Below are 23,639 nucleotides of genomic sequence, written 5' to 3' on the forward strand. Positions count from 1 at the left end.
AGTGAAGTAAATGCTCACCGATGCTCCAACGCGCTGTGCTCATGCCAATACCAACGAACTTCAGCCCCTCTCCATTAATCCTCGCCGAAAGGGTCATCGTCAAGAAGGTTGAAGACCGGAGTGCTCTTGACCCTCTTGCTCCCTCCCGAGGCTCCTCCTCCTCCTCCGAGACGTCCTCCCAGAGACGGACCGCCGTCGCCGCAGAGGTCAATGACATCCTCGTCGTCATTGTCCTCCATCTGTCTCTTGCGAGGAATCGTGCCGGAAATGCGAGTCTGACCCGGCCTCACATTATGAGACCGCGCCGTAAGAGCTCCTGACGAGGTTCTCGCTCCTCCTCCAATCCCGCTGCGCGAACGTGGTGGGCTCTTCTCCTTCATAAGCGAAGTGAGCCTGGGATTCTCTTGTTGACTTGCGTCCACAAGTTCGCTGAACCGCGACCTGTTCGATGCAGAGGATGCCGTGCCTGAGCCCATGATGGTACCCGAGGCCGACCGCACTTCCCATGTCGAGCCGGTACGACGCTTCTTGGAGCGCTCCGCGTCTAGGATCGCCGCCATGTAGTCCGGCTGGTTGTCGCTGCCGGTAGCTGGTGATGGGCTGCTTGAAGGGCTTCTAGGTCTGACCCCGAGGCCTAGTCGACTGCTCCTAGAAAATCCTCTCGATAACGCGTCCAGACGTGGTGTAGGCTTGGGCGTAGGACCGCCCATCACGGCGTCTAGTCGCGGTGTTTTGGAAGGTTCGTCAGACGTGCTCTGGAGCGGAGACGTGGGCTTCGAAGTCCCCGTCAAACCGGCCCGTCTGCTGAACGACGATACGGGCTCTTTTCTCGAACTCCTCCCTCCGAACGGTGCCAACGGGTCACGCGTTCTCGATACGCCGGAATCGAGTTTGCTGCTCCGAGGCGTCTCTCTCGGCGTCAGTCTTGTGTCTAGCTTCGCCCGTTGCCGGGCCGTCGCTTCATCATCGAACTTGGGTGTAGACTCAAGCTTAATCCTGCCCAAGTTCTTAAGTCGATCTCTTGTCGAGGTACCACTGGGAACGGGTGCAGCATGTTGGCTGCTGCTGCTGCTTGGCGTAGTTGTAGATTTCTCTTTTTTGACGCTCGCGCCAAACATCTCCCTGATGTCCCTGTGACCTGACTGCCTAGTTGTTGAAATGGCAGTGGGCTCTGACTCTGGCTTCACATTGTTCGCCATATCCACATCCTCCACCTTTGGTGTTACCTGAGTATGGGCCACGCTATTGCACGGTGGCAAGTCATTTCTGGTCGGTGCTTCATGGTAGCCCCTTCGAGGCGTCTCCAAAGGCCCCAGAGGAACGCTTGGCGTGGACGTTAAGCTTGGCCTAGATGCCTCAGCAGTCACACTAGCCGAAGAAGAAGCTGAGGGTCCTGCGGCGGTGCTCGTGAGAGGCCCCTGAGACTCCGCATCTCCAAGCTTCCACATGATCCCACCCTTGTCTCCAAGAAATGAAAGCAGAACATCTGGGTCGAATTGATGAACAGCTCTGGTAGCCTCCTGTCTCCTCAATCTCTCGGTTATGCGGATTCTTTCGTTGACCAGCGAAAACTTGGTAAGCTGCATCGTCAGACTAGCCTCGTTCTTACCGTAGATGGCTGCTTTGATGGGCTTATCCTGTTTGTTGAGCTGTCCTTTGATATGGTCCACGATTGCCCTGGGCTTGACTAAGTGAATCGTTTTCCATGATGGTTGCTCGAAGAAGGAGTTGAGAGTCTTGCAGTGACCACAACATTCAGCCATTGGGGGTATCGACTTTGGCTCCCGCTCGATCCGACCCGAGGCATCCTCAAAGACTGCGCTCTCGTAGTACACAAAGATGGCTTGGAACAGGCGCTGGTACGCCGGCCTATCGGGGTCCACCACATCCTGGAGGGTCCTAAGAAATGGTAGCCAGAGAGGTGCCAAATGGATGGGCTGAATCTCGGTAACATGCTGGGCGATGTGGTTTGTGAAATTGGATACTTGATCATTCATACCAAGACGATCAAGGTTTCGGAGTAGTCCAGCGATCATTGTGTGGTTCGTTGGACCCGGCTTTGAGAGGTCGTGAAGAAATTCTTCAGTCGGTTCGGCAACGCACCAGGCCTGGCGAGCAGCCTTGGCTTCAGCGCTCTGTTCTTTGTTGGCGTTGCTGACCAAGTTCTCGATGTTCCATAGCGTTCGTGATGCTCCTGTCATCCCTGCGTGCTTCTCGTAAAACTCGGTGACCTCGTCAAGGGGGAGCTTGTGTCTCTTGGCCACCTCAAAAAGTCTGTTAAACAATCCGAGGATGAACTGGCTCTGCTGTTGGGTCTCTCCAAGTCGGCTCACAGCTGCGTCCACCCTGCAGATTATTAGTGTAAGAACAGACTATAGAATAGAGAATGTGCTTACGTATCCCTCCACTTGCCAAAGTCCTTGAACAATTCCAAGAGATTTACCATGAGCCGGCCATGGCTAGCTGAAAGGGGGGCTTCAAGCATTCTAATGGCCATGATCCCCAACTCCTGGGTATCATGGCTCGAATTGTCGGCTTCAGCATATGCAGGCAGCTTTTCGACTATGCTTGCAACGTGCAAGAAGCTGTTGCCCTCGGATAAGAAATGGCGAAGCCTAAGCTGGTATTAGCTTTGATTGTTGATTGCAAATGTATGACCTACTCATAAAGAGCATCAGCTGCTGAGTAGCCATGAAAGATCGCATTCTGGCATATCCAATCATAGTCTACTATCGGCTTGGATCGGGTATTTGCGACAAGGCTTTGGAAAAGTGGATGGTCATTGAACGCCAGTGAAGTCAAGATTAGATCACCCATGAGACCAGGGTCGATCTTTCCGATAAAATCTTCACGGCTCCGAACTCGCAGACCAAGGATCTGTGTCTCTGGCAGCTCATTGCCGTATTGAGGCCAAACAAATTGACAAAGAGACTTGAGTGCTTCAAAGTAGAAAGCTGACTCTGAAGATTCTTTGCATTGCCGCAAGAGATAGCGCCAGAGGTTGCCAGCAAGCTGCGGTTGATTGGTCATGTTGACAGAGTCTAGTTGTGTTCGGAGAGGTGTAATAATGATTGCCTGTGTATAGTCAGAATGGAGTCACAAACACTGTAACGGCAGGTCGCCCTGGACTCACTGGTGCAAAGTAATGTCCCAGGTCACCACTAGTGCCTGGGACAATGTGCTGGTACCACTGAGGGTTTGTTTCACGATATGTTCGCTCTTCGTGAAAGGCCCGCTCTTCAGAGGGCCATTGCCATGAGAAGATTGACCGACGAGCCCTTTCCCAGAGAATGTTCCTATCATCTAGAACATTGCCCGCGTGGCAATGGATGTTTTCGGCAAGCGTGAAATCATCATAGTTGCCAAAATACCCAATGCTGGGTAAGTGGCTGATATGCTGGTTGACCTGCCAAAAGCCATTCTGCTCAGGGGTTTGCGACCCGGCATTGCCGTCTCTCTGGAGGGAAATCCAGGCTTGGTACTGGCAACGTTTTCCTGTATACTTCATAACCACTGGAAGAACCTCGAATCCTAGCCGAGGGCACAAGTCGATGAGACGAGTAATGAGGGTGGAGTCAGCAGCAGACATGTTCTGCCCCATGACCCGACTCTCGAATTCCATGGGATTTTTCGGGGCGTGGAAGTGGTATATAGCATGTTGAAGTGATAGGGATCGATCCTGAATCCTAGAGTCCCAGTGCTTCAGAACCTCAGTGAGCCGACGGTATGCAGCATCTATTGCATGACTGGAGGCGGAGTGCTGTTCTGTCGTAGTCGGATAGCTTTTTGTCTCTGACTTGATCGCGTGGGACGTGTCGGGCCCACCACCGACCGCGTAAAGGGCCTCGATAGCCTGGTATATCTCTGCTCTGAAGGCACTGCTCAGTGGCGCGTTGGTGCCGTGCAAGATACCGGGCCTTTGAGGTGCAGGCTCCGGATCCGACATGACTGTTCTCCCATGTGTCGCATTTGCCGAATGTCTCTGTGACGTTTTTGCAGTGAATGAATGAATGAGTGTGGAAAAGCAAGCTGTAAGGTCGGTTGAGTGAGTTGAACTTGAAAGTTAGAGTCGGCGCGTTGAAAGCCAGAAAAGGAAAGGTGCAAAGAGCAAGTCGGCGCGTGTGTGGGGTAAGAGGGAAGCTCCAGAAAATTCCCAGAGCCGGCAAGGGAAGCTGCGTCCCTTGAGGGTGCTGGGCCCACTCCACGATCGGCCCCACTTGAGTCCCCTTCACCGGCAGTTGGCAAGCAAGAAGATGCAGTGCAACAAGCTGTTGTATGAAAGACTGAAGGACTTGAGATATCAAAGATTTGAAAGAGAAAATGTCAAGATTTTCTTATGTTAGTAACTAAGAGACTAAAGAAGTGTTTCTTAGAGATGTTTGATTATGCGATTAAGAAAGTATGTTCTAATTGTACATAGGAGGTCAGACTCAAAACGCTCAACTGCCCATAAATACCTTGGGGAGGGAGCACTACTAGATCAGATATCTCAAATTATAAAGAGTTGAAAGTGTAACGACCAAGCTGGACTGATTGAGGATCGAATATAAATCCTGAAATAGACTGGAGACTTTACGGCCTAACCAGGCCTCTATAGCTCAGAACCATTCGACTATATGGTCCGGTGCTTAATGAAGAATGGGGACATGTAGCTACTTTTAAGGCAAGGCTCTCGATGATTTGATCTGATGTCAAGGTCCCTCAAGGGAAGGAGCGATCTCATTCTCTGTCGTTCCTTCCCGCTCGATCCCATCTCTAAGATTAGACCGCATGATCGCGCCTGCTTCGTACCTTATTCATGCCAACGTGACCTCTTTCAACTACTCCATTGCCTTGGGCTTGGCTTCTGTTGAGAGCATCTGCTCTTGAACAAAGCAAGTTTCAATTCTCTAGTAATTGGCTATCACAGTCAATGGTGGGTGTCTTCATTACGATTTGTTGATTTGGGTAACATGTTCGCTTCCATCCTCCCACGTGTTCATATGGGTGAATACATAAGACTACATCATGGTATCCATGCAAGAATCATTAGCTGACTCCCACATCTGATCCACCCTGAGAAACGTGAAAACTTTTGGTTCTATCATTAACTGCAGGTAGCTACAAATCAACTCCAGGGTATAATCAAACCTCCAAGGTTTCGCCCTCTACGCCGTTTTGTCCAAACTCTCATCCAGTTTTCCCATCACAGACACTCATATGTCCCCAGGCTGCATTCAATAGCGCACCAACATCAAGGTAAGCTCTAAATTACTATCCGTTTGTCGTTTTGGGTGCCACAGGATCTGAGAGCTGTCGAGGGCTGGCCGAGTCAGGCACCAGGTATGTCGAGTGGGCCCCGGTACCGACTCTGGCAGAGCCCTTGGAAGAGTCGCATGAACAGAAAGTTCATCCCAACTTGTGTCGCCATGTCCCCGGGTGCGCAATGATAAGCTGGGAAGAACTTTGAAAAACGTGGAATTGCGACTGTGTGCCAGAAATCTCAGCCCGGCGCAGAATCCACAATCTCATTCGTAATCTTTCAAATATTGGAAGCCCTCTCGCCAAACCTCCTCCACACCCAGCTGGAGATCTTCCAGCCACCCCACGCAAAAGCCAGCGACGCCGTGAGTAACACGAGCGCCATCACGACGAGAACTTGACCTCTCAGCTGGAACGCATCGTCGACTTCCGCGCGCAGCAGCTTCTTCTGTTTACTGTGGTAGTAAAACTCCTCCTTTTCGTCCTTGGGACTCGGTGTCGTCGTTGGCGTCGTTGTTTTCGAGTCCTTGGCTTCTGCGTAGCGGTACTGTGATCTCCGGTAGAGGATGCTGTGCAGCCAGGAAGGCATCCAGCCCTGCCGGCCGTGGTTTCTTGACCTCCTGATAGTGTAGGTGAGGTCTACCCAGGCCAGGGAGAGCAGGAAGGAGACGAGGATGATGGGCGTCATTACAAACTAGGGCCAAATATGAGCGGGCGATCTTGCGCATCAGAACACGGCGATTATGTCACCTGAGATAACCCGCTCGTCCGGAACCCCTCTCAGAGGGTCTTTCAGAGCAAACCCCAGGTTTCATGATACCGCGTTGAGATTGAGCTCGTGGGGAGCTTACCTTGTAAATGGTGGACTGCTGGACGGCTCCAGCGTCACTGCCGCCTCGCGTGGCAGTGGCTTTGGTGGCTGTTGTTGATGACGACATTGTGCCCCTCCGATGGCTAAAATACTTTGCAGAGTCCGTGGACGATGGACGTCTAGCTGAGAATGACTTATGAAGCTCGAAATAGGGCTTTCTGGCAATCTGCCGGCGACCTGTCTTTTCAGAGATGAGGTTAAAATCAATATTTCAGAAAAAGGGAGCAATGTCAAAGACGGCGGCGTGCGGAGATAGAAATATGTCAGTAAGGTGAGGTGAGGTAAGGTACCTGATCATCGGTAGCTTCGGCGCGGGCGGGCAGCACCGCCGCCGTGCTACCACTATCCGTAGGTACTGGGCCTAAATTTACCACCGCCTCGGTTTCGGTTGCCAGGTGGTGCGCCTCGCCTTGCGGTACCTCACCTCGCGCGCACTGCGGTCGGGATACGGGAGTGACGGAAGGTCTCCACTTGGCGCGTATTGGGGGATCACTGATCAGCAAGACATCACATCACACCTCTCTCTCAACACAAGCTAAAGGATTGCAGTGAAAAGAATTAGGCCCCGAAACACACAACTCACGCAGAGCATCGGTCGATATCCAATTCGCTCGTGCGGGCCCGAGGACCCGAGCCCCCCAAAGACCCTAGAGCTTTGTTGATCAGGGGTGCCCGGTGCGTGGCTCTGCTCAATCTGATTCAGCCCTGCATCCACAGAAGGAGGGGCTGGTCGATGAGGCCGAGCAAAAGTGCAGAGCCTCGAAATGCAACGCTAGCGACGCAAGTAATGTCGGCGCCTCAATGCCATACGTACCATCGAAAAGACTGTCACCTCAGCCACAACTGCTCACAGCTGTGTCGGTGATGGACGAACATTTCACCCAGCTTCCGCTTCATCTTCGCTTTCGGTCACGTCTTGTTCTTTGGGACTCTTGCCGTTCCTACAGTTGTGACATATTGGATAATTCTTGCGTTCCTGCTAACATTATTGCAAGAGCATTACATGGTTCGTGGTATTCATCTATCTTTTCCTTTCCAAAAGACTGCAAAATCTATCGAGTGTTGTGGATATCGAGCACCAAAATGTCCTGAGCGCCAACGCGGGTCAAATCGTCCATCACCAGCGCAATCTTCTTCTTCTCGACCATTGAGCTGACGGCGACCCAGCCCTCCTCGTCCAGCGTTGTGATGGTCGGCGCCCGCTTTCCAGGGGTAATCTGCTTGGCCTCAACCAGACGTGACCTCTCAATGTTGTACTGGCACAGGACGAATCTCTGAGCGGTAATGACACCGCGGATACGGGCGGCGATGAGCTCGATCAGCTCGGTGTTTGACGGCGACCGAGACTTGATGAGGCAGGCTTGAGAGTCGACGACGGTGTCAATGGCCTTGAGGCCGGCGGCTCTCATGGTCTCACCAGACTCTGGACGCGGGTGTTAGTGATTGTTCGGATGCTAGTCATTCTAGGACGACTACTTACCAACAAGGTCAACGATGCCATCAGCGACACCCAGCGCACAAGCAGCCTCGACACTTCCACTGAGATCGATAATCTTGGTGCGGAGCTTCTTGGGCGAGGTGTTGCTGTTGCCATCGGCATCGACGCCCAGCTCCAGCTTGGCAAAGTGCTCTGCCGCCAGGTTGACGAAGCTGGTGCCAATGGTCTTGCCAACCAGGTCCTGCGTCGTCGCGTAAGGGCCCTTCTCCGGGACCTGGGTCTGCAGCTTGCAGTGGCCGAAGCCGAGTTCCATGACCATCTCGCAGCCTCCGACCTTTTGGAGCTCCTCGCCCTCGGCGTTTAGCTCGACGGAGGCTCTCCGGGCCTTGTTGCTGCTGATGACGCCGGCATCGTGCTCCTTGACCTGGTCCCAGCCTGTGATACCAAGGTCGACGCGGCCCTCGCCGACAAATGTGGGGATATCGGCGGCGGGCAGGAAGATGAGGGCGATGGGGAGGTTCTTGACAAGGGCGATGTCGAGGCGGTTCTCGCGGCGGAACTGGATATCGGCTCCCTCAAGCAGGTTGAGCGTAGCGGAGTTCAAGCGGCCCTCTGTGGAAAGGAGACATTGTCAGCATGTGCGCCTTTTGAGATAGAGGCTATGGGTTGACTCACTCTTGGGCACGGCGAACAGAAGGCGGCCCTCTAGGCTTTGCTTCGTCATTAGCTTCTCTGCGAAATGGTCCATGGCGGTTGTGATGGAGGGGTAAAAACCAACTGGTTGACCAAATCCATGGTAGGCAGACGTATGTTGCAATGACGCGATCGACAGACGGGAATACAATAGGCGGAGAGAAGTCGCTCCCAGAGTTGAAACGCTTCAAGAGGTTAGGTGGAAACGGTCGGGTCGGGCGCGTGTGTGGATTGGAGCACAAGGTCGCAGTGAAGCCAATGGCGACGAGAATTTCTGCAGCGACAGCGGCGGGGTGGTTTTTGGGCCACACAACAGAGGTCGGTGCGAGGTGTTCCGAGGAGTGGTTGAGGCCTGGAAAGCGAGCGTGATTTCGAGTCAATTGGTATGGGGCTCGGGTAATGATAAAAGTCGAAGCCTGCGCGACTTTGTTCTTGGTTCTCGCGGAAGCTGTCCGTATGGGGGTGACTACACTTGTTCGATTCTGCGGTGAGTCAAAGACCGGGCCAAGACTGGAAGAGAGAGAGGGCGGAAATTTTGTGTGGTGGATTGGAACCCCGCCGTCTTAGTGTGCGGCAGCAGTCGTCACTCATCACCGCGGGCCACCACCACGTTGGCCTATGTCGGAGCTGCGACTGGCGCAGAGAGCGCGAATGGATGGCGGGGCACGCCGTTGAACGCGGGGCAGTCCTTGGACCAAGTGACGGCACACGCCGGAAGGGCAGGCGGCACCTGCGTCCGTTCTCACAGCGGGCCCTCGCTGAGGTAAGCTACTTGGGTACCTCGGGGATTGTATCTTTACCTGCCGTTCCTGAGTTGGAGGAGGATATGTACGGAGTATATTTATCGATTCCCTCAACTCACGTTATGTTGAAGTAGACTATGGAATGCTTTGGTGATATCTACCCCTAAAGTACCCATAAAGGCGCTTGGTCTTGTGTCGCTATGGAAGAGAAACCGAGAGTGACAGTAAGGTACAGAGTAGATATTCTGGCAAGTTCGGGCATTCTATGTTCAAGTTGCTTTACTGTACAATTGCTGAATTTCAAGCCCCAGAGGAGAGGCATAAATGGTGCCCATTATATATGGTTGAACTAGTCAGGAGATTCGGGGTGAGAAATATCCTTCCCTAATGCCTGGCCATGACTAAGTCTCGATATCCTCAGAGAGCATCTCTGTACGGGCTTGTCTTGAAAGTTGAACCTGGCTTCTTTAGATGGTCAGAGCTTCTAACGTGAGAAACTCCCCGTGTAAGCTTCGATCAACTTCCAAGCCATTTTGTTGGGCCAATTGCTTGGGAATTGACAGACCATACGGAGTACCTTACCTTGAATGGAACCTGGGAGGAATTCCCACTGAACGAATTGGAGTGCAGGGCAATCTAAGTTACTTTCCATTGTTTCAAGCCCCATTAAATCCAAACTCTTGATACCGCAGGTCTTCTCGTTTCCGTCACTTCTGGTGGTCTCCCTCGTGTTAGGTACAATGTACTCCCTATCTCTACTTATGGACAGAACGATTGCACAACAAATGCTTACCTTACCTGAGGTGCCTACTATCCCTTCCATGTTCCATCAAGCCACGCATGCTCATTTACATGAGGGAAGCACAGAGAAGCAGGCTGAGAGCTTGCTTCCCTGAGGACCCTGACCATTGGTCTAATGCTTGCTTCCTCTCCTGTTCTTATGCACATCCTGGGGCTGTCTTGTCCCAGCGAACCCTTATTGCTTAAGGTAGGCAATACTTCATCATTACATTAAGGTAAGGTATTCCAAGCTCCCGGCTCTGCACAATCCAAAGTTGAATAGTGAGGTGCGCAGCAGTCATTCATTCGCCCTGCCAATTTCGCATTGCATTCCGGTCGCCCAGCTTGCCCCCTACCTCGTCATTTCCCCCGTACGTACTCCGTACTCCGTTCCTTGGACCCTCGATGCGCCTGTTCCGTGCTGGGCCCACCATAGCTCGACGTTACCACCACTCCTCTGGCCTGCACATCTTGGACCTCCGTTGCATCCATCCCCAATCTGCCAGCAAAGTTTACTTCCGTTGGTTGATTTTCCTTTCACAACCACGGAATTGTGGGCATGACGCGCACCCGGTCCTGATATCCGCAGCGGCCGCGACGCCCGGATTACTTTAAATTCGGTCCTGGTCCACACCTTGAAAACCCCCCTGCCCATACGCAAGCCGCCCGCCCTGCCCTTGGCAGCGCAAGCAGCCTGCTGCACGGAGTGCTGCGCCGGCCCCTTCAAATGGCCCATACGTCGGCCTCAACGACTTCGTCGCACAACTCCTCATCCTCACACCTTCACCTTTCCTCTTCGCTGTATGACCGCGACTACGACGACGATTACTCGGGCGGGAAATCAACCCCGATAAGGACACCCTCCAGATCTTCCAGCAGCAACATCGATGACGACAAGGGCGGCAACGAGCTAGATGACGACGTCCACTTTCCCTTTGCAATCCGCGAACCCCCAGAAGCGCACCGAGAAGGGGACACGAAGCTTTTCGGTCTTGGCAATTTTCCTCGACACCATACGGACACATTCAGAAGAGGCGAGAACGACGACGGTCACGATTACTCCCAAGACGACGACGCTTCCGTATTAGAGCAAGATCCCGCAGGGATGTCTAGCTGGGCGGGACAACCCTCCATTAGGGGGAGCTCGGAGGCCATGCGAATGGTGCTCTTGACCTTTAACACTCTTGGTATCACGTATGTCGCAAGCGACGATTGCCAATGGGTCTGCCATACTGACTAGGACCTTAATGCAGCTTCACATGGGGAATTGGGATGACTTGTACGTCGCTGTCCGTCCCCTATCACCAGTCTTCGCATACTAATCCACCCTGACCTCAGATTGTACACCATACCTATTGAATCTTGGCCTCACAAAGAGCAACACCTCGCTGGTGTGGATCGCAGGGCCATTATCGGGGCTCGTAGTCCAGCCCATTGTGGGAGCTATCGCGGACGAATCCAAGTCCAAATGGGGCAGGCGGCGACCATTCATCGTGATAGGTTCAATCATCGTCGCAGTCAGCCTGCTGACCTTGGGATTCACAAAAGAGATTGTCGAGATGTTCGTGTCGGACAAGGAGACTGCGCGGATCTTTACCATTATCCTCGCAGTGGTGGCCATCTACTTTGTGGATTTCGCCATCAATGCTGGTGCGTTGAATTAGGCCTGCACGCAAGTCTCTCGTTATTCCTAAAGCTGACTTTGGTATAGTAATGTCTTGCGCAAGAAGCTTGATCGTCGATACTCTCCCCATTGAAAAGCAACAGACCGGCGCCGCGTGGTGTAAGTGAAGCTTGCATCATCACCCCATGTTGCACCCCGTCCGCTAATCCCCACAAAGCTAGTAGAATGTCCGCGATTGGACACATGCTGGGCTATGGAGCCGGTGCCATCGATCTGGTCGGCATATTTGGAAAGACAATGGGCGATTCGCAATTCAAGCAGCTCACGCTCATCGCTACGTTCTTGATGCTCTTCTCTTCCGGAGTGACCTGCTGGGCTGTCACTGAGCGGGTTTTGGTGTCAACAAGGCACGACCCCCGCAAAGCAACCGGGCGGTTCAAGGTCTTCCGCCAAATTTGGTCGACGCTGCTCCATCTTCCCCCTCGGATCCAGGCCACCTGCTGGGCCCAGTTCTGGTCCTGGATCGGCTGGTTCCCGTTCTTGTTCTACAGCACCACCTGGGTTGGCGAGACGTACTTCCGATACGACGCTCCAGCAGAGGGTAAAGATTCCAAAGATGCCCTTGGCGACATTGGCCGCATCGGTAGTTTGGCGCTGGTCATCTACTCGACCATCACTTTCATAGGCGCCTGGCTGCTGCCCATGGTCGTTAAATCGCCTGATGATGGCAACTTTACGGCTCGACCGCCCCAAGCCATTGCGCCGTTCCTTGAACGATTCAACAAGAACAAGCCCGATCTCATGACAGCCTGGATATGCGGTCACCTCATGTTCGCCGCCGCCATGTTCCTGGCACCCTTTGCGCAGAGCTTCCACTTCGCAACCTTCCTCGTAGCCTTCTGCGGCTTATCGTGGACGATCGCCATGTGGGCGCCAACGACCTTCCTCGGCGTAGAGGTCAACAAGCTCAGTGGTGCCCGCGAAGGAGGGAGCGGGTCAGCAGCCTACCGCCGCCTCTCAAACGACTCCAACATTGAGCTGCCCACGCTCGGCCAGGACCAGCCGCTCCATCTGGAACACGGGCCGGACGAGGGTGGCCAGCAGACGACGTCGTCTACGGGCGAGCTGTCGGGCATCTACTTTGGCATACTCAACATCTACACGACCCTGCCACAGTTTATCGGAACCTTTATAAGCACCATTGTCTTCACCATTCTAGAGCCGGGCAAAAGCCCCGAACTGTCGGACGCACCCGAACACGAGCAGCATAACACCGACGGTCCCAACGCCATTGCAGTATGCCTCTTCATCGGTGCCATTTGTGCAGTAGTGGCCGCGTTTGCCACGCGAAAGCTCAAGTATCTCTGAATTCCAATGTACGAGTAGGAAAAGAGGAAACAGCACGGATTTCATCATTGTAGGGGCAAAGGCAGCGCAGGGGATATGGGATGGCGTTACGGAAAGGGGTAGAGAGTAAGCTCTCTTGCATTAGATCATGTGTGGGATAAAGCGCATAGGGCTTTTGGCTTCATTTAAGTGATCTCGAAGAAATGGCACATCTCGAGGCTGCGGGTTTTCCCTAGATGTCAGGGATCTATGTCTCAGCATGGCCTTCGATGAATACACTCAGTATCACGGATGAATGAGGCTAATACCAGTAGTGCCAATCGCTGTCTTCGTAAGTATGTGTACGCGGAGCTGCCCACGATGGAGCATGCTGCCAAAGCCCTATGTACAAGTCCGGTTCGGACAGTGGTAGTGCATGTGTCGACGCTTGCTCAAGGGTATCTCAAATCTTTCGTCGCGCGGATGCGTCCCGAACATCTGTCTCTCCATACAATTCCCCGTTCCCCCCTCGTTCTCCTCCTCCTCCATGGTGGTAAAATATTCGAGTGGTGTGCATCGCTCGACGAGTGGTGTTGGTTAAGCGTACCCTCGTCGTCATGTGTGTTCCGTACGTCGTCGTCGCGCCCCGACGCTCATTCACTTGTCCTTCTCGTTCTCGTTCTCGGAAACCTTTTCCCACTCATCCTCGGTGCTCACACTCGACTGCGTGCCCCCGTTAGTGGCATCTTCAGCTCCGGACTCGACAGTGGCGGAAACGGCGGTGCGACGCTTCAAGTCGGCCGCTTGCTGCTGCTCCGCGGCTGTCTCGACCTGGCTGCTACCGCCCACGACGCCCTTTCTCCCGCGAGCGCCACCCCTTGCGCCGCCGACAACTGCGCCGCCCTCAACTTCCGTGTCGCTATCATCCGTTCCTTGAGTATTGGCCCCTGCCGCGCCGCCTCCTACTGCTCCGCCAGCGGATGTATCGGTACCACGCGCATTCTTGGCCTCTTTCTCTGCGTGTTCGGCCAGCTCGACGACGAACCAGTTAATAGCGTACCAGAGGCCCGCGCTGAGGAAGGAGAGGATGACGAAGTGGATGCTCCAGGTGGCGAGGAGGAGGACGCCGAGGAGGAGCTGGAGGGCGGCAAAGGTTGCGTTGGTTGCGCGGAGGAGAGTCGGTGTTGGGCCTGGGGTGAAGATTGACTCCCAGAGGTTGGTGACGAAGGCCGCCATGATCGATATGGGAGGAGGGGCTTCGGTGTCTTTGTTAATGTATGGCGTTTGCGGATGCACAGGTTCGCCGTCGGCCGATCAAATGTAGTTCTCGTATCGTTCGATCGTTGTGTTCGATTTCGCGGAGGTGGTGCGCGGCTTGACAAAGTGAATACTAGCCGCTGTATTGTTTGCAGTGTTTGTACGGAGTAGTGGTTGGGTGTGATGTTTCTCTGTGGAGTATTTCGCTGGTGGATAGGGAGCTTCGGAGGAGTGGATTCCGGCTTGTTCTAGCTTATGAGAGCTGCTTCGGAAAGGTGACCAGGGTAGGATGTTCTGTTTCTTTTCAAAACGTAAGACGACGCTCACGGCGACTTTTTATCTGGCGATGATGCTGTTGTTTCGTTTGGATTTGCAGTTAGACGGCAGAGTCAAGGCGGTAAGAGCGCATAATAAATAGCGTTTCTGGGATGAGCAACAATTGGGTTGAGGGAGGGGGCAGGAAAGAGAGGGGTCCCTTCCGGTTGCTTAGGAAGGTCAGGGAAGGTGGAAGGTTACCTTATAGGTGAGGTAAGGTAGGTAAGGGCAGGTACCATTTGACAACACGCGCGGGTTGTGGCGGGGGTTGGGAGAAGGAGGGGAGAGGGGGGGAAGGGTCGAGATAATGTACCTTTTCTTTTTTGACCAACAGCAAGCCAGAGGAGACACGGTATTATCTCTATCTTCCTTTTATACGGTATCTCTCTCTCTCGGAGGGTGGATGCAACGTGGTCACTCGGTGTTTATAGAATCAGAACAGGTGGCACAATAGAGAGCAAGAGGTGACGGTGGCCTCGCGATAGTTGACTCCAACGTGTTGGGATGTTTATGGGGCTGGTTGTGGTTGTCAAGAGAAAGGGTCATAGGGTTGCCTATCAGGCAGACAGACAGGCAGGTTCCGTCTCTCTAGGTGGTCACGGATTGCCCAAGTCAAAGACGACGACAAATACCGTCAAGCAACACGGAGGGACCGGTCACAGCACGCGGCCCTTCGGAACACGCTTCTTTGGCTGTTTCTGCGTAGCAGGAATGGAGCGACGAGAGGCCGGAATGACCCCTCCATGGCTCGGGAAACGTCACCGTCGCGTTCTTTTTTCCTGGGGTCGTGGGGTCGTGACCTTTCTAACGCAAAGCTTCCACTGAGCCGAGGCGAGGCGAAGGGGACCTGCTGACCTGCTCGTTGGGGTCCGTCGAAGACGAGTTGCGGGGTGAAGCGTACAGAGTATCCGTTCTGATCCTTACTGCAGTGGTGGTTTGCCTTATATTGACCGCATCCTGTCAAAATATAAGAAGTCAATTCCTTCATTTGGTCCATCGCTGTTGCTTGCTATGCTTGCTTTCTGTAGGCTGCCCGTTGTGTTCCATCTTCCATGCTCAAAGCACCTCAGTAAGGTATGTGGTGGGGTCCAGTCACGTCGTCGGCGATAACAGTTGCCGGATTTCGGTTTCACTCTGAGCCATGCACGAAGAGCAATGGGCGGAATCCCCGTCAATGCGGCCGGCCACCAAGAAGATAGCACAGTTCCTGACTGCGTACTTAGCACTATCTTGGAAACAGCATTCCAGACTACCTGTATTCCCCTTGGGTGTCAACTGAAGATAGAGAGTACGTAGATTATGCAGAAAAAAGCTTGAATCCTTATTGTCAGTGCCGCCAGGATCAAGCAGGAGCTGCATGTAGCAGCGTGCTGAAGCCGTTGAAACCCCGGAATCCAGACGTCATAGCATAGCTTGAAGGCAAATTAACGGTAAGCTTAAGTATACAAGCTGATCTGAATTGGGCTGGGTCAAGTTAAGTCTCTTCATTTGAAAGAACTGAGAGTAACGCTATTCCATGCTTGAATCATCGGCCACGGTACACACATCTGTTTCTATGCATTACCCCATGGAAACGACGGGGGACAGAATATGGATTCATGGTCCGACGGCAGGAGAAGGGGCTAGGAGGTGTTTGCCGTACTTGCATACGGATATGTGTTCATATGAGTGTCTTCCTCCACCGCCGTCGGAGAATTTGAGCTTGCATTTAATCTATCTCATTCGCATGGCAGGCCTGTCTGTGTGAGATATTGGCCGTCTCAAAGAAAGGAGTGTTAGCCTATTACACAGTACTCCGTAGGTTGCGACTGACTAAGAGAACAGGTCCAACAAGTGAAATGCCCTTGCCGCCAACGTAAGGAACCACACGTTGCAAGATGATCCTGGGGTTCCGCCCCCAAATCTGGAACTGAAGGTGCGGGACCGAATACTTATGGGACCCGACAAATATACCCCTACCTGGTTTCCGCCTTCTTCTAAATCCATACTGCCGCCGCCGGGTCGCTCTGATTTTGAGGTACCTACTCCGTACCTTACCTTACCTTATCCAACTGACTGCCCTCACTCAGGTGCAACACCTTCTTCCTTGTATCCATCTGCTTCCTGGCGATTTCCATCACCCAGAACAAGCAGGAAGGAGAACTCTTGAAAGGCAAGTTGCCTGAACCCTGCCTGTTGTTTCCCTTGACCAATCAGATTGGGAAAACAATTCCCTTCTAGTCGGGAGTTTTACCCCATTTCCCACAGAGGAAAGAGCAACAGTTGAAAAAAGGTACCTTCCTTACGTACACCACGCACGATATATCCGGGGAACGTGTGACCGGACCACCCACCTTAGCGCGGAGCACATTGGGAAAGACCTTGGTCAACCCAAGCTGGTCCACCCACGTCCACCACCGGATCGACGACTGACGACTGCACCGGCAACCAACGCACCACCACCACCACCTCGACCTCCGCCGCCACTACCACAATTACCGCCGTCGCCGTCGCCGCTTCCTCCTCACCACAGAGCCGCAACGAACGAAATTTCATGACACCCCATGTCCGTCATTTCTGACATGACATGATTGGTCTCGCGAGACCTCTGCTGTCGCCAGCCTTTCTTTGATTCCCTCAACAAAGCATTCCCAATCATCTTCTTCCAGCCCGATATTTTCTTTAATCCATTCTACCATCCTGTTCTCTGGCCCACCCGCGGGTTTACAAAAAAAGAACAAGCCCAAAACGCGCCTTCCGCATCCGAGCCAAGATACCCACGATCGCTTCCTCTGACGACTCACTCCTCACCCCGACACTACCTTACATCATATTACGCGATTGGCAACCGAAAGAAGCCACGCCATTATAGCAGTAGCAGCCTACAATAACAATCGACAACCGCTGCCATCGCAATCCGAAGCATGCGCTGAGGCCCCTCGCGATCATGGCCCCAGCCCTGCAGACCAGCGATCCAATGACCCATCAAGCCGCCGAGCCGCATCCGAACGAGGTCGAACTTCCCTACCACAACGACGTCCCCGGCCACCCCGCATCTGTTGACTACGATGGCGTCCCCGATGCTTCGGTAGACCCCGCCGTCGTCATGCGCAAACTGATGAAGGGCAAGGACAAAGAATGGGATGCTGTCGCGCCCAGCAAGTCAGGCAAGAAGCTGACCCTTCTCGAGTTACCAGTGGACATCTTGCGCTTGATCATTAAGGAGGCAAGTTGACACGCTATCAACACCTCGGTCTCTCTCCCAGTACTGACATTTGACATTTTTTAGATCACGCACACAAATGACCTTACCTCGCTCGCCTTGACCAACTCGAACCTTCACAATCTCGCGATCCCCCACATCTACTCGAGATTCGATATCGTCTGGCCCGATGCCACCCAGATGGCTACGTCCGACTCGAAGAGTGTCGACGCCCTTACGTACGGCCTATCCACGATCTGCCTCGGCAGTTCCTTCGCGCATCGCACCCGTAAGATGCTCAACCCAAGCTACATCCCCACCTACAGTTCCAACGTTCGGAGACAGAAAAATGACTACGCCAAATACACAAAGAAGTTCTCACTGGGCAATGGACCACAGGATTGGGTGGCCGAGTACATGATCTCGAAGGAGAGCGGCAAGATGCTGGGCACGCTCGTCGCTCTAGCTGTGGAGAAGATGGTCAACCTGGAGTCGTTCGTCTGGGATATGCCGACTGGCGTTCTCTCCGAGATCTTCATGGCTCTGGCATCCATCCCTGAACAGAGCTCCGAGGGCGAGTCAAAGCTGGAAAAGGTTTGGGTGAGATGGCATGATAACACCGACGGATCCAGTCCGTCGCCATCGTCGAGTCCGCCTCCCCCGATCCCGCCTCTTGTCCCACCCGGCAGCCACCTCACTACAGTCGGCATCTTGATTCCTTCGGACTCTGCTCATCCGGCGCCGCGGGGCGCGATCCCGTACGCGGAAACAAATATCGAATTCCCTACCTTCAGTGTTCTGCCTCCGCTTAAGAGTCTCACTGTTCTCGACATTGACGAACTTGCTTACCTGGACGAGATGGCCGTAGCGATCGAAAGATCAAAAGACTGTCTACAAGAGCTTCGTGTCGGCATATCCCCGAGAGCCGTCTTCAAGGACTTTGTCCAAGCCTGGGATGGACCCGACTTGCAGCAAATCGATCGGGATGCCAGATGGCCCGGCGAGAGCTCCATTGGCGAGAGAAGATTAGGCGGTGTTTTGGGCGTGCTTGTCGGTCGTATCTATGACATTCGCCGCAAGTCGACGTCGAAATCGAGAGAGAAGGCCCCCATGGCATCGACGCAAGCGACACAAACCAATACCGCCCACTCTGTGATGGATACTACGGAGGCCTCGAATGTCTCAGGGCACCCCGACCAGAACGAGCCAGATGCTATGGAAGCGGATGGCTCAGTCGAGCCGCTCGTAATCCAGCCAACGGGAGCTGCCACAGATGACCGAGCAGGCCATGAGGAAAAGTCACAGTCTGTGAAAGACCAGGCGACGGGTGACGGGGACCTCGTGGATACACCTTCGGGCGTGCCGAGAAGAAGGCTGGACGGCAAGCTCAAGCTCCGTTCTCTAGAGCTTGAAAGAGTTCATTTGTCAATTCAAGTCTTCAGCCAGGCCTTCGACTGGACTGTCCTAACCACGTTGACTATCCTCGAGTGCGCCCAGCACGACACTCTTTGGAAGGCATTGCGAAAGCAATTCGCTCCCACTCCGATTGTCAGGCTTGGATCTCATCAACACCACGTCAGCTCTAAGCAAGCTATGGAGTACCATCTGAATCTCAAGAGCATTCACACAGATGTCACTTCGGTGGCTTTGATCAGCTTCCTCAGAGACACTCTGGCTCCTAACAGTCTAGAGGTCCTGTTCTTGCAGGATCGGAGACGGCCCAGTGGACCGCCAGCGGTGACCATCGATCAAATCTTTAAGGGAATCATCAAGAAACACCGGGCGAGCCTACAAAAGGTTCTTCTAGACAGTTCAGATCGGAAGCGTGGCAATGGCAACACTGCCACAGACACTGCTCGCTGGCGCAACTGGGTGCTCCCGACGGACATGTTGCTTTACATGACCAGTGGACGCATGGTGAGCCTGAGAGAATTGGCCATTTCCTTGCACTTCAAAGACTGGGTAAGTTGTCTTTCGTTCATCTTTTGTGCGCATGCCTCAAAGCCAGTGAACACGTGTGCCTCGTATCACGGGTTCATTGAGCAACAATCACAGCTCCTACGATCGTCGTGATGATGCCCTGGCTTTCCGCAGAAGCAGAATCTCTAGGGTCTCTAATGCTAATGATGATTACAGCACACATTCCTTCAGCGCTTGCCAAACACCCCTCAGCTGCGGTCTCTCAACCTGCAGCATATTGCCGATCATATACTCGGTAACTTTGACCCTCGAGAGTTGGCGTTGCAGATGGTCGATATTATCACCCTTCGCCCTGATATTCAACTCTGTTATGTGGGCATTTCTACAAAGTGCTTCGAGATCTTGGAGAGCAAGCCGGCAGAAGAGAGCGGTGCGTCAACCACGAGTGTTGCGGCTGACCATGGTGTTGTGGGCCACGAATCTGGAGTCGACGGCGAAGACGATGACGAGGAAGATGAGGTCGCTACGGATGACGACGACACGGCGAGTCAGGTGGATGAAGATACCTCTGAGGAGGAAACCGATGATACCCCGGGGAATGCAGTACATGCAGATGACTCGCAGTCGGAAGCGTCTGCAGCGCAGGACTCGGACGACGATGAATCGATGCGAGACGCTGATTACGGCACCTCACGCCCTCGTCTCCGACTCCGTGAGATCCTGTTCTACGATGACAAGGTAGCAATTTTCAAGGCTCGGCACGGCAGGCTGTAGTATAGTCTCGGAAACTGAGCTAGGGTACAAGTGATGAAGGGGGAGGGGGTGGAAGGGAGACATATGAACGGGTCAAAACTTGCATACCACGGAGGCATATGCGAACGATACAGTGAGACGGTTGAATACCAAGGCGAAGGAGGTTTTGCAAAGTACGTTATCTTGAGATTTTGGGGGCAGCCTTGTTTTCCCTCCCCCCCCTGCGGACTAGCATAGTCGTCTTTTCCTTTCCATCAATTGATATCCCCTCCCGTGCTGAATAGCAGCATATGGAGCCATTGTTAATTCCATTCTCTATCCCGGAACCCTTGTGTCATGGTTTACAGCTCACTTGTCTGTTGGATACCTCTAGGCCAGTAAAGTCAACACGGTGTATTGAATAGATGGAGCAGTTTGACACTCGTCCTCTCGTCAGTTCTATACACAGTGGCATCATGTCCAAGAGGTAGATGGCATGGTCTTCGTTCATTTATCCATCACATTCGACCCCGTCTAGTGGCTGACTCTGCAGAACTGTTCAAGACACTTTGATATCAGGAACAGATTTGCAGCAACGATCAGTAATCCCCTCGCACAAGCAACTCTGGACTCTGTCAAGAGGTAATTGCCATACAGAATCATCTTTCCTAATCTGCCTAGGTTACCTACGAACGACTACCTAGACTAGACCAGAGATGTTGTGTCTGGAACGTTACGTCCAAAGTCCCACCCCTGGTTTAATTTTCTCCCCTTTGGTCTCTTCTATGCTTGCTGTCCCACCCGCCCACCGGCGTCTATTTTTTGCTCCTGGAAGGATGGGAAGATGAGATGAGGTAACTTGAGAGGCGAGATAGGCGCACAGAAGAGGTGACAAGGAAGGGCAGGGCAGGGAAGTTGGAGGGGAGGTGTGTACGGGTGGATGAGGGCGGTAACGAAAGGGTAGTTCGGGACAAGGCGGAGTAAGGAAGTGTGATGGACGACTTGCCACCCCTTTTCTTCAGATGTAGATGGAAGGATGAAGGGCATGGAATGGGACGAGACGGGATTGGGGGGGAGGGACGCAAGCAGACCTTGCATGCGTTAGCCGTTTCGTGCCTACGGGAGAGGGAGAGGCTAGAGCTAAGGGAAGGCAAGCCACCACTACCACCACTACCATCACCATTGTCATGTCCACCAGGACGCAAGCTCGTTGAAGAGGGTAGGGTAGGGTAGGGGAGGGGGATGGATGGGCATCCGTCTTTCCGGCTTTTCGGCTTTCCGCGCCGTACCCGTACGGCGTGGTGTATTCCCGCTTTCAGGAGGAGTTAGGGGAGGGGAGGTAGGGTGATAGGTAGGGTTGGCACGTACAATCCAACGGGAAGTTGGTAACTCCATATTCCCAGGACGAAGCTTTTGGTCTACATTTTGTTGTGCTGTTGTGAAGTGATATACCGGTATTAGACGTTGTTGGAGTGGGACTACATCAAGTTGTGCATGTGTGTACGTATGTCAAGTCAACCAAGATTGCCACTAGGGCGTTTCTGTCTTGGGATCAACTTTGGGCTTTGTAATTGCTTGGGAAGAGGGGACCTCGATCGCCGCGAGTTCCTCAAGAGTCCAGTACAAGAGCTCTGGATGGTCTGATGGAGAGGGAAGGGGGTGATGGGGGGGATATCTACGGAACTTACCCTGCTGTCACCACACCCTCCCCCTCCCCTTCTCTCGTCCTAGTCCTAGCCATAGTCCTACTCTTCACCCAATGATGATGTCTTTCTGCTTGTATGCCTTAACCCGGGCCCCATGTAAGTATACAAAAGCCGTTGAGGGGAGAAAAAAGTCCTACGTCTAGGCTTAATCGAGAGACTCTCCTTGGATATGAAGGTGGGGGAGGAAACACCAGACCCTTCCTTTCCACCCCTTAGCCGCCCCCTTGTCCCTTAGTCCCGCGGGAAACCGGCGTATTTCGAAAGGGAAGGTAAAGTAGGCACCAATGTGATAGTTGAGGAGGCGAAGTGCAGAAGAGGAAGAAGAGACTGAGGCAGATCTCTTCTGTTCTGGAAGTATTCTGCGCCATCTCTCTCTCTCTCTCTCTTTCTCTCCGCCTTGTCTCCATAGCTCCGAGACTCGGGAAGATACACACATTACCTTCTACATCCTCAGCCCCTTTGGCCTCCGTGGCTTTGAGTTACGAAGTTTGTATACACGTATATATATTGTCAGTTCTGGCGGAGTTCCTGTGAGAAAATGGAGTTCTACAGCCTCCCATAGGTAATGATACAACACTCTCGACCTCCATCAAGCTTAACCAGTCCTGAACCTGCAGATAGATGGGGAAAGGAAACAGGCAAAAAGAAAGGTGGGGGTGGCCGTGGCGGTGATGGCGCTTCACGATGGTGGTGATGGACATGGGGGCTTGCGCACTGCGGCAGGAAGAAGGAAGGCGCAAGGGAAGAAGCAGGTCGAGATGAGTGTCTGCGAGTGGAATGCCTGTACGGACACAGAAAAGGGTGGGAGAGGAAGAGAGAGGGTGAAAAAACCCAAAACCAAGAACGAGGGAAAGGAGTCAAGCGGGAGGATCGTGATCCTTGCCCTTTTTCTTTCCCGCTGATGCCATGGCGGTGGGAGACCAAAGTGGGATGAGGATGTGGTATTAAAGTGTACTCGAAGAGAAGGTGATGTTGGGGGGGGGGGGCGAGGAATGAAGGTCTCTCTTGCTGTTCTTGTCTATGTCGCCCTCTGTCTCTCTCTTGTCATATCCCCTGACCATCATCTCCTTGCGAACAAGTAGATCAATCTACAGGTAGACAAGCCTCTACGGCTTCAGTAGACGGAAGGACGAAAGGACAGGAGCCTAATCCAACTGGTCAAAGTCGTCCAGCGGCAAGGCAGTACCCGCATACATAGCTGGGAGAAGTCATCTCGTTTACATGCTCAACAAGGGGAAGGTTACGATTTACCTGTTGCCAAGCCGGTAGCCCAAATATTGAACAGAGGGAAAAGGCACAGAAGGATGACCTCCCACGTCGGGGGGGGGGGGGGGGCAAATACATGGTCTCCTTGTAGGGCTGCCCTGAACAGTCGTAGACTCTGAAGACTAGGAAGGCAGAGATCTCACCGTATAGCCCTTGACATCCTGTCGCCCTACTTTGGGGACTCCGCAAAGGTAAAGTAACACCGAGAGAATGGGACTATCAAGTCTTCTTGAAGCGGACAAGGTAGTTGAGGATGTGCATCCTGGTTCCAGGACTTCCCTCTTTGGATGTAGTATTTCAAATATCAAACGAGACTGTGATATCTCTAAAATTGTAATGAAAGAGGTCCTGCTTACGATGTAGCTCAAAATGGCATTGCGTAGAACATCACAAGTAGAGACGAGACGAGACTCGTCAAGAGATCATTTCCAAACCGGGACGAGCTTCAGTCGAGACTTTGATAGCTACATGGGCCCAGAGCAAGGCCACCCCTTGCCAACGGCTCCCTCGCTTGCCTGCTTCTTCGCCGTGTGTAAATTGTTTGCA

The 23,639-nt window shown here is 53.2% G+C and overlaps 6 protein-coding genes across 6 annotated transcripts; 2 read left to right on the forward strand and 4 right to left on the reverse strand.

The window, feature by feature from the left end:
* Positions 1-74: 74 nt before the first annotated feature.
* Positions 75-3,946, reverse strand: CTAM01_04567 (uncharacterized protein; the record flags this gene model as incomplete). The annotated part of the gene is made up of 4 exons (XM_060520597.1): positions 75-2,346; positions 2,397-2,615; positions 2,663-3,075; positions 3,134-3,946. 4 exons carry the CDS (start codon positions 3,944-3,946, stop codon positions 75-77), a joined length of 3,717 nt encoding a protein of 1,238 aa, XP_060384551.1.
* Positions 3,947-5,521: 1,575 nt separating this feature from the next.
* Positions 5,522-6,179, reverse strand: CTAM01_04568 (uncharacterized protein; the record flags this gene model as incomplete). Its single annotated transcript, XM_060520598.1, has 2 exons — positions 5,522-5,935; positions 6,093-6,179. The coding sequence occupies 2 exons, from the start codon at positions 6,177-6,179 to the stop codon at positions 5,522-5,524; spliced, it is 501 nt and encodes a 166-aa protein (XP_060384552.1).
* Positions 6,180-7,164: 985 nt separating this feature from the next.
* CTAM01_04569 (ATP phosphoribosyltransferase) lies at positions 7,165-8,298 on the reverse strand (the record flags this gene model as incomplete). Its single annotated transcript, XM_060520599.1, has 3 exons — positions 7,165-7,535; positions 7,593-8,162; positions 8,226-8,298. 3 exons carry the CDS (start codon positions 8,296-8,298, stop codon positions 7,165-7,167), a joined length of 1,014 nt encoding a protein of 337 aa, XP_060384553.1.
* Positions 8,299-10,355: 2,057 nt separating this feature from the next.
* CTAM01_04570 (sucrose transporter) lies at positions 10,356-12,758 on the forward strand (the record flags this gene model as incomplete). The annotated part of the gene is made up of 5 exons (XM_060520600.1): positions 10,356-10,960; positions 11,020-11,045; positions 11,105-11,416; positions 11,478-11,549; positions 11,608-12,758. Coding segments are annotated over 5 exons (2,166 nt in total), but the record flags the coding sequence as incomplete, so codon positions are not given.
* Positions 12,759-13,373: 615 nt separating this feature from the next.
* CTAM01_04571 (uncharacterized protein) lies at positions 13,374-13,952 on the reverse strand (the record flags this gene model as incomplete). The annotated part of the gene is made up of 1 exon (XM_060520601.1): positions 13,374-13,952. The coding sequence occupies one exon, from the start codon at positions 13,950-13,952 to the stop codon at positions 13,374-13,376; it is 579 nt and encodes a 192-aa protein (XP_060384555.1).
* Positions 13,953-17,214: 3,262 nt separating this feature from the next.
* On the forward strand, positions 17,215-20,163 carry CTAM01_04572 (F-box domain-containing protein; the record flags this gene model as incomplete). Its single annotated transcript, XM_060520602.1, has 3 exons — positions 17,215-17,463; positions 17,557-19,431; positions 19,606-20,163. 3 exons carry the CDS (start codon positions 17,215-17,217, stop codon positions 20,161-20,163), a joined length of 2,682 nt encoding a protein of 893 aa, XP_060384556.1.
* Between the last annotated feature and the right edge of the window lie 3,476 nt (positions 20,164-23,639).

This window comes from Colletotrichum tamarilloi (assembly GCF_030869305.1).
Source record: "Colletotrichum tamarilloi strain Tom-12 chromosome Unknown Scaffold_11.1, whole genome shotgun sequence".
In the NCBI taxonomy this organism is placed as follows: Eukaryota; Fungi; Ascomycota; class Sordariomycetes; order Glomerellales; family Glomerellaceae; genus Colletotrichum; species Colletotrichum tamarilloi.